Source organism: Amaranthus tricolor, chromosome 3, assembly GCF_026212465.1.
Source record: "Amaranthus tricolor cultivar Red isolate AtriRed21 chromosome 3, ASM2621246v1, whole genome shotgun sequence".
In the NCBI taxonomy this organism is placed as follows: Eukaryota; Viridiplantae; Streptophyta; class Magnoliopsida; order Caryophyllales; family Amaranthaceae; genus Amaranthus; species Amaranthus tricolor.
This window is the reverse complement of record NC_080049.1, coordinates 304,015-314,321: the sequence shown is the minus strand read 5'-3', so window position 1 is coordinate 314,321 and position 10,307 is coordinate 304,015. Positions and strand designations below refer to the sequence as shown.

General features: G+C 34.5%; 1 protein-coding gene across 1 annotated transcript; it reads right to left on the bottom strand.

Annotated features, from left to right (window-relative positions):
- Positions 1-966: 966 nt before the first annotated feature.
- On the bottom strand, positions 967-10,068 carry LOC130807953 (glycerophosphodiester phosphodiesterase GDPDL3-like). The gene is made up of 10 exons (XM_057673363.1): positions 9,831-10,068; positions 9,477-9,749; positions 7,722-8,015; positions 6,011-6,126; positions 5,385-5,886; positions 5,125-5,163; positions 4,739-5,023; positions 3,221-3,363; positions 1,944-2,424; positions 967-1,541 (listed from the first exon to the last, which is right to left on the bottom strand). Exons 2-10 carry the CDS (start codon positions 9,574-9,576, stop codon positions 1,252-1,254), a joined length of 2,250 nt encoding a protein of 749 aa, XP_057529346.1. The 5' UTR covers positions 9,577-9,749; positions 9,831-10,068; the 3' UTR covers positions 967-1,251.
- Positions 10,069-10,307: the final 239 nt, after the last annotated feature.

The following is a 10,307-nucleotide window of genomic DNA, read 5'->3' as shown; positions in this document are numbered from 1 at the left end:
TTTCAGTCTCTTCTTTCCTATGTGCCATATCATCCATTTGTCTCTTTAGATTAAATACCTCATCTTTAAGCTCTTGTTTTTCCTTTCAAGCCGTATTATTAAGTCTCTCTGCCATTTTGTACCCTCCGGAGCAATCCATCAAAAGTATGTGAATGCTAATCCGTCAACCAAGTAGAAAAGGCAAGCAACAAATTCACGCCCTGGATCAAAGTCGCTCCAATCTGTATTAATCTCAACTTCATAACCATCACAAAGCTCTTCAACACAATGCTCCTTTGACATCTACATAACATATAATATAATAACGTAAGTAAACTTTCAAAAATAATATTAACATTTATAAATTGAGAGTAAAACTAACATAATACCTTATGTTACCTTTAAAAATTGATTGAAAAGAAGAAGAATGATGTAGAATGAGTATAATGAAGTATGGGAAATGATGGAGCTATTTATAGAACATCATTACAACGGCTATTTTCACGTTCCTAACGGCTATTTTTCTAAATTACCAACGGCTACTTTTGTTCATAAAAAAAATTAAAGGCTTCAGTCGTTGTTAGTAACAGCGACTTAAGGAGTTGACCAGTCAACTCATTAAGTCGTTGTTACCAACAGCGACTTTATTCTTTTATTTATTTTTTTTTTTCAAACTTTCGCTGTTAGTAACAGCGATTTTACTCAAGGTTAGGCTTGGATGTACAGACGCTTATTTTGGGAAATAAGTTTTTACGAAGCTTATTTTTGAAATTAAGTTGTTAAATAATCTTATTTTTTTAAAATTTCCTTGAATTAAGCTATTAGATACGTCATACAAGATAATAATTATATTAGTCCACGTAGTGAAGTTAAATTGCATATATAAGATTATTTTTTTTTTAGAGTTAAACCCTAATCACAAGAATAAGCCAATTTGTCGCTCATTTGTCTGGTTTTTTCTAGATCAATATGACATACGACATCGAATAATCAAAGAGGGTTGATAATAATTATTAACAGGATTAACACACCAAAGAATAGTTACAATTGAAAGCGATACAAATTGAAAGATCCAGTTTCGTCCGAGGTGCTTTGTACTTCACTTGGCAACTCCATGTTGAGAACATAAATAAATGGTTAAGAATGAACATAGTCTAAATGGATTATAGAAGAAGAAACATAATGAAATTAAGCTACAGGAAAAACTTGAATCGTGATCTGCAGCACCAAACTCCAAAAATAATCAAGTCAGTCTTCTTTATTTAAACCCTATCACAACAGAAGAGCGACAGCTACAATCATAGCCGAGAAAGATAATAATCCAGAAACAGATATCTGAGGCACGCCATTTCCTGATCCTTTCGGGGTTTCTGCTGGTATTGTGGTTGAGCTGTTCTGCACAACCGCAGGGAGGGGCGACTCTGATACATCTGCCACTTCAAGAAGTGGGTTAGGAGCTTGAGCCGGGGGCATCGCAGTTGGGTTAATGAGTTGAAGGAGTTGATCGGGTTGAACTGGACTCATATACATCGGTGTGTTCTTTTCTTTTAGACACGAATTTCCTGCAGAGGGCCGGGGTGTGGAGAGAGCTAGATTAGTACCGGCCTCAAAATAGTACACATTTTCATACTCAAGCATCAACATTGGATAACAGATAGAAATGACGAATCCAAAATGGATCTTATTTGTAGCCTAGGAATGTTTATATGTACAGAACCTAAGATACACTTGGAAGGATTCCCTTGGGATAATTAGCACAGGACTGTTCTAGAAGTGAAGAGATTAGTTGTATACATAGATATGACCAACATACTCTTTAGAGTCTAGACAGATTCCCAAGCTACTCATAAACTAATGACAAATCGAAACAAGATTTCTCTTTTCAAATATTAACGTATTTGAAGTTACTAATAGAAGCAGAAGCAGGAAGCACAAAAACAATGAAAGCTGTTTTAAAATCTTACTCTTGTATTGCGCTGCAGATTTTGGGAAGTCGGTAATGACACCGTCAACTTCAGCTTCCATTACAAATGTATTGATCTCGGCAATTGGGTCAGAGAAGAAGTCATATGCTTGGCTTACAAATTCGTTTCTGAAAAGACGAACATAAACGGATAGCTTAAACGAGTGCAATTTCTTGACAATATCAGTCGCAAGTGTAAGGAATCCCCCGTCATCCGGAAAAACAGACTTCTTAATGACAACTACAGATTGAGCAAAGGTCTTTATGTTTGCAATAGCCTCATCCTCTATCCCACGAATTGACTCATCAACTTCGTAAACAAGTTCGTATTTCTTTCCTTTCATCGCCTTGAGAACTGAACTGCTGGTGGACACAATCTTAACTTTTTCAGCTGTTGGACCGGTATAACCAGCTTTATCCAAGGCATCAGTAACTGCATCAGTTATGCTTAGACCCTCTTTCAATGCTAGATATTGTGCGTTCTGAATCAACATCAATAAAAAAAAAAAAGGATTATTAAGTCTAGTTAGCCCTTGGTATAAATTTCTAAAAATTAGACATTGGTATAATTTAAGTTCCACAAACAAATGATGTAGCATGGAGGAATTTGAGATAAGAACAGTTTGTAGATATAGTGAACAGTAAACCGCTAAATCCAGTTCTAAAATGTTTTTTTACTAATTCTGAGTAGGCTAGAGAATCGCTGCACGCAAAGGGAGTGGGATTTAATCCTTCTAGAAAGCGGTGAGAAACGAACCCTATCATAAGGGAGAAAGGGAAAGTCCCCTACAACTAGGCTAACCTATGATTCTTAGCTTTAGAGGTTTCTTGTTCATGTATCTAAACATTTAAATTCAAACTAATGTATATCTATGAACAGTCTTTTGTCTTCAAATGCGCAATGCCAGCTATACACTTTTTACGATGAGTAAACGGCAGCCAAATTTCATTATCCAAATGTGGCAACAGAGTTCTCCCCAATTCTGACTCTCCCTATTATCATTAGTATTCATTCCTTTTATTCTATACAGGTAAAAAATGGCCTGGAATCATTTACGCCGTTCCTTGATGCCTGTATGCTGACAGAAATACAGTTGGACCCATCTCACGCCTCATATGCCACTGCTAGTGCCTAGTTAACCACATGCAAAAAAGATGCTTCTCTAATTCTTCAAGTAAATTCATACTCTTCCCAGGACATAGCAATTAGTATCCATGTCTTTTTGTCACACTTTTATAAGTGATGAAAAAAAGTAGCATCACAGACAGAGAACTCACATCTATCCTGATTAAGACACCAGAAAGTGAAGTCGATTTTTTGGCAAGACCCAAGAAGGTCGACAAGGATACAATTTTCCCAGCATTTTTGAATTTAGGATTTCTGAGCATGTTATAATCTGGGTATGGATTCGTTATCACAGCTGCAAACAAGGAAAAGCAAATGAGCATAGAAGTCAAAGCACTCCATAACTATTATAACAAGAAATAACACTCAAAGTCAATAGATGGATGAAGAATGCGGGAATACAAAGCATTTGAAAAGCTTCAATTAATTAACGGATGTAGAGATGAGTAATTGTAGTAATCCTTACAAAAAGCTCAATGAACAAGAAAATATACATATAGCAACAAACAAACTCACATCTACACATGTGTGTGGCCAATGTGCATGCATTAGCTTAAACATATTGCCACATTTACATATACATGAATATTGATAAACAAGTGGCCACTCGCACTTGGAAAAAGAAAGATTTTTTGAAAAGAAATGTGCATGCATTAGCATAAACATATTGGCACAAATCCTATTTACAAAAAGGCATAGATATAAACATACATGTGTGTGGCCTATAAATCAAATATAGGGTTTGTAAAACATCTATCCCCATGACTCAGCAATGTGATATTAGCTAAGGAAAGATCTAAAAACTAGTAGCACAAGCAATTAATTAAGCCAAGATTATATGCTTGCATAAGTAGCAGTGCCGATTCTAAGGGCATCCGGGGTAGCCGACTGCCTAGGGGCCCCAGAATTAAGGGGGCTCACATATTAAATGGTGTTATTCAAGCTCAACACTTTTTACGTAATTTGTTTGTAATCCTTTTTTATATTTGTAGTATAATGTTACAATACATTTTGTCTTGAATTATTTTTCTTGAAATCCAAAAAAGTTTATCTTTTAATATATTGAAGGCCCCATTTTAAATGAAATTGCAAAAATAAATAGGGCCTCCAAAATCTTTGCTCCATCCCTGGTTAGTATAGTATCTGTGACCATATAGAGGCTTTTGAGATTTTTACACCTTAGGAATGCTGTCTTAGGTATACACAGAAAACTTTTATCAGCTTTATGATGCTTATTCAAAATGGATTTGAATATGTCTGGCTGCTGCTAGAGTTTTGTTGGTACTCTAGCATAGTATACATGAATATATAAACATTATAACTATTACTTGGTTATTTTCTCAGGGAGTAAAACCTACAATTGCAAAACTAAAATTATCATGAACTTCAGAGTTATGCAAAATATATGTCATGAGGAAGCTGGACTAAACAAATGGATGGAAGTATGAGAATGAACTCCTGAGCCTTAAAGCTCCTATGCGTCAGCCGTCAGCCATTGATCATTACAATTCAGGCTGACTTTCAGCTTCGGACTCGCTGACTTTTTTCATGAAAGTAAAATTATTTTATAGGGAAGGGAGACCACAATAAAAACACCAGTTTTTAAGCGTCCAGAATGTTTAACAGAACTAAATATAGAAATTTTATCCCAAATATCCAATTCCACTTACGAGTCAATCCTTGAATGTCAGTCCAGTTCAGACTGAAAGAAAATATTCCTGGTGCTGGCTGAATTTCACGAACAGTTGATAAAAGGCTCCTGAATTCCGTTTGACCAATTAGTGTGTTATTCATAAGATTGGTAGAGCTCAAACAGAAAGGTACGCCATCCTTTGACATTTGAACATTACAATCAATCACATCCGCTCCATCTTGAATGGCTTTTTGGTATGCCACATCAGTACCACCTGGGTAGTCTCCACTTGCCCCATCGTGTGATATAACCAAAACCTTAGCTAAAGGACAACAAAGGCAATAGCTAGAAGTATCAATTGCTCCATTTTCAACATTACAAGATAAAATATTAGAGAAGTCAAAGAGAAGAAAAGGTACAAACCTGTTGCTGAAGCATTAACGTCCATGTGAGCAAAGCATTCTGCAACGTTTGAAAGCAATATTAGCATATAACACAATTTTACATAATATTAGGTCTAGTTATCGGCATAATTGCCAAGTTGATTGATATTACAAAAACAAAGAACAAAATACATATGCGTAACCATGTATCTCATTAACAGAAAACGCCGCTAGAGAAGTCTATTGATTAGTTGGTTAGCTATTATGTAGGAAAGGAGACAATAAAATAATACGGCTCACCTCTGGCTTCTGAAGGCGTTATTGGGAAGTCAGACAGCACACCATCAACAGAGAAGTCTCCATTGTCAATGAAAGAGAGATACTCTGAAACTGGGTTGTAACTGTAGTTATATGCAAGAGAAACATCATTTGCAAAATCTGAAGCAAAAACTTCAAGCCCAGCTTTATGAGCATCAGCCACAAGAGAAGTATGCGGTTGAAGATAAAAGGTTGCATCGACAGGCCATATATAAGCTTTTGGAACAAGGATTCCAGCCGCAAATGCCTTTATCATTGTAAGGTTCTTCAGAAAAGACCCATATGTCTGATTGGTTGAAGGCTCAAAAGCATCACGGTCAAGAAATCGGAAAATCAGTTTGGTTTTGGTAGATGCAAAAGGCCTAGCAAGCCCTCGTAAAAAGCTGATATCAGCGGACGAGATGTGACTAATGATCACTCTCCTTGAAGCACTAATGACAAAGCTTCTCATGCTCAGATTATGCTGGCTATAGAAAGCGTCATGCTGCATAGGCCATAGAGTATCATATTATAAGTGATCTATTATCAAATGTTCCAAACCAAAAGATTCATTGACAAAAAAATCATGTAATGAACATAATTTTCATTGCAGCATATATAGGTTATACCTGAACATTTAACCAGAAACCTGCAGGTTTGTTTTGTGTAAACACATCGTCAACAGTCTGGATTGCGAATTGACTATTATCGAAACTAGGACTTCTAGTATAAATTCCTTGAGTTACTGTAGCATATCAGATTATTAATCAGTCCCAAACATAAACAGCAATGAAATGAACTCAAATCATAAGCTCTGGAAATGCCGCACTTAGATTTCGCAATACCCCATGTCTCAGGCGTGGATGGGGCTAATAAGCATTTTACCAACAACTAAATGTAGAAAACTGCCATGTTTAAATCATTCAAGAGAAAAGAACTACAAAGGCATAAGGATAACAGCTAGACACTAGTCTAATATTTATACATCGAACAGGGAATCCAGTTATGTGTTTTGCTATTCTCTAAGTGAAGGACGACTATATAAAATCAAGCATAGAGTATAAACAAGATACATAAAAGAAAAAGGAATATCATAAAACATTTCTCAGTATTACTATCACCCCAAAATCTAATCCTACTGTTCCTTCCACCTGACATCTGCATTCTTTCATGTTCAACAACACAACAATGCCAAAGCTTTAATTGCAACAAATTGGCTACATAAAACAATTTTTTTCAGATCATGCAATTGAATTACCCAACTTCTAGGATGTACCACAATCAGACTTTAATTTATTCCATTTGGTGGTTGGAAAATAACCCACATGTGATCCCCTGTCGATGGATTAGAAAGAAGTTGACTAACATATGAACTTGATGGGCTAATGCTCTTATTACCAATTGGTTTTAGGATGGAACCTCATCAAAATTGTGTAAAGTTAACTCTCCTCTTATACGGCTATTGTCGTGTACAAGTCCAATAACAAATTTGTCAATAGTCAAATGTTGAAGGGTAATTTATCTTCATGAGGATAGGAAACAAGATCCTACTAAAACTACCATTAAAAAATGAATATCGGTACACTTCCATTTGAAAAGAATATATGATATCTATAATTGATTGTTAAAACTTAAAATTCACTTTCACCATTAATTTCTTGAAATATATAATGTACCAATTGTTGATTGTACATCACAATTCCCACATTTGAAAAAATAAGAAAGAATTGACAAGTATATAAAGTGAACCGACTTCAAATTAGTACGAGGTTTTATTGAAAGGTGCCTAAAAAAAATTTGTCTAGGCTTGACCAAAGTGGACAATATCTTACTAATACTTATCATTCACGGTTGGTGGGCCTAATAATTGGTATCTAGAGCCAAAGGTTCAACCGGGAAAAAACATTAGTCCCACATATTGGGCTATAGATCACTGAATAGAATAACATCTCAATATGAGATGGGCCCATAAAATCAATCAATTTCTCTAATTGGTCACTTTAAAATTATTAGTGATCAATTTACGACTGAAAGTGTACATTGGGTCAGCACTTAGCCCAATAGAAATGGTCGCACCGTGAGACCGTGTCATTTAATAATTTGTGATAAATTTAGACAAGGTTTGAAATGTTAAACGTAGCTTCGGGGAAAAAGGGTGGAATGCAACAAAGAAAGAAAAAGTTATTCATTTTCCTGCATCCTATATTAAAATAATAGAGAAAAATTGCAGCTGACTTGTAATTTCTTAAAAAGGAAAGTAGAAGGTGGAACTTATTGAAAATTTCAGGTAATAACATGATCAGTCGAATAAGTAGCACAAAAATAAAGTTGAGAACTTACAGGAGACTGGCTGAAGTTCTTCAAAAGTAAAATCAACAGGGAAGAACCCTTTCATTTCAACGCCATCAACAACATATTTTTTACTTCTCTCTGGGGGAAGTGCACTAATGTCCGAGGAATTATCAAGTTTGATATATGGGAAACATATGCCAAATCCATCTTTGGTTAACTGGACATCACACCATAAGACCACATCTGGTACACTAGTCATCATCGCCAAATTGTAGGCATAACTACTAGAAGAGGGGAATAACCCTGAGAACCCACCACGTGCTATAACTAGTGGCGCAGACCCTGCATAAGATTTTTTTTCCTCCATTAGAGACAAAATCTAAAAAGGAATGAAAAATTTAAGAAAAAACTAAAAAAATAAGAATGTAAATAATTAAATGGTGACATAAGTTAACAACAAGAAAAATACAGAACTTGACTACAGGGATCAAAACAGGATGACATAGAAGCAATGGTCACTGTGAGTTTGATTTTAGACATTAACCCATACAAAACATATCAGTTGATGCTTATCAGATTCTTAATCAGCAAAATCAATATTTCCCAAGACGTCATGGATCCTAACATATTGGCTGGCCGCTATGGAGCTAATAAATCATATACATCTTACAAGACTGATTGTGCTATACGGTTGATAAGGCCTGTAAAAATAAATAATTTCATGTAAACTAAGGCCTTTTATTAACAGCAACAAAGCACATTTCCACAATGCAAAATAGTCACCACGTAGCATCTAAAGACCCTTGACCTGGCTAAGATAAAGACACAATATTGGTAAAGAATTATAATTCGTCAGCATCTTAGGAACAATATTATTAAATTTGACACATCAAACTTACAATATGCAAGTGAAACAATCAAACTTGAGTGCTCAAATACACTAGCACCAGCAGACACAACAGTGGGTAGATAATTATCAGAACTCAAGATAAACCATAAATACACAAATTTATACATGAAATTATGTTAGGATTCAATTCAAGTCAACTCAATCATACCACTAAGACAACAGTCCTTCGGGCTAGAAGTGTTATTACAGCATAGCCCCTCCACATAACTTATGCTTAATATACCACCTAAAATGTAGTTTGATGGGGTTTGAGCCCATGACGTGGGCATCCAATACCATGTTAAGGAACCAACTCAACCAAAAGCTTAATTTGATGGACTCATAATACATATTATACTCTAATATATTAGAATGGAATTTAAAAGTATAAAAAAACACACACACACTTCTGCGGAAATTAAATCAACATAACCTCAAATCAACAGATAAGACAATAAAAAAGAAGTAGACTGAAAAATCCATACAATCAAACGGAAGTTTGAGGGCATTTTCTATACAAATGAGCTAACAAAATTTGCATCTGAAACAAAATGTGATTTAGAATGAAGATGTAAAATTTCCAATGACACCAATTATAGAATTCCCAATCTAATATTGTACCATGTCAAAATGTTATGTTGAACACCTAAACAAAACTCCATTGAATTGACCTTCAGTGTAGTTCCAAAAACCAGTAGCAAACTTCAGTGCAAATCCCACTTCAGATCTCATTTTAGTTAAGTAACTAAATGAATAAACAAACAAAATAAAATTTATAACCACCCAAAAATCCAAATCTACCTAGAAAACAAAAGGCAATAATCACAAAAAATAACACTAACCTACATGACAAAATAAAATTGTTACTGAGTAAACACAAAATCAAGCTGAAAATGGAAGGATAGAAAGAGTACCATCAAGTGTAAGCCAAGGAGAAGTTTGAGCTTTCTGAGCTGAAACAAATACAGATAACTGAAGAAATAAAGCAATAAGACCGATATTAAAAGCTCCCATTGCCGGAAAATCGATATTCCGGGTAGTTATTGTAGTACCCAGGAATATACAGCGAGTAAAATGGTGTGAATAGCGGTGAAATAGAAGAGAAAATGCAGAAAGAGAGTTAGTGAAGTCAGATGTGAAGAAGAAGACGGTCAGAAAATATTGGTGTTTACAGGTTGGTCCAATCACTGGAAATAAATAAACACAAATAAATTAGTAAAATGCCAAAAAAAAAAACACATAATTGAATACTTTATCTGTTGCTTTACCTTATAATTTAAAAAATTATGATATTATGAATTTAAGGTCTAAACTCAAAAGAATAAAATGAGGCTGTTTCAATATAAAACTTTGGACTTTCAATTAATACAATTCATGGAATCCTAGCCGAAGAAAATTTAGTTACAAATTGTATTTGTATTTGGTTTAATAATATTATGTCATACTACTTATCATTGTGAGAAGTCAGGTTGTCACGGACAGAGGACTACAACAACGACATGTGTGTCACAATTGTATTTTTAACTTTTTTTTTATTTGCTTTTAAACTACTTAATTTAAAGAAATATTTATTGCAAGTAAATATTAAATATTATCGTTTATTGTTTATTAGAAAAAATAAGTCAACAAATCGAAAAACAACAACAATATCTAACATAACTAGCATTTTCATTTAAATTTAAAAGCAAAAAAGATTATTTACCGGAGTACAATTTTTATCTTTTTAACAAATAATAAGTGGAAAG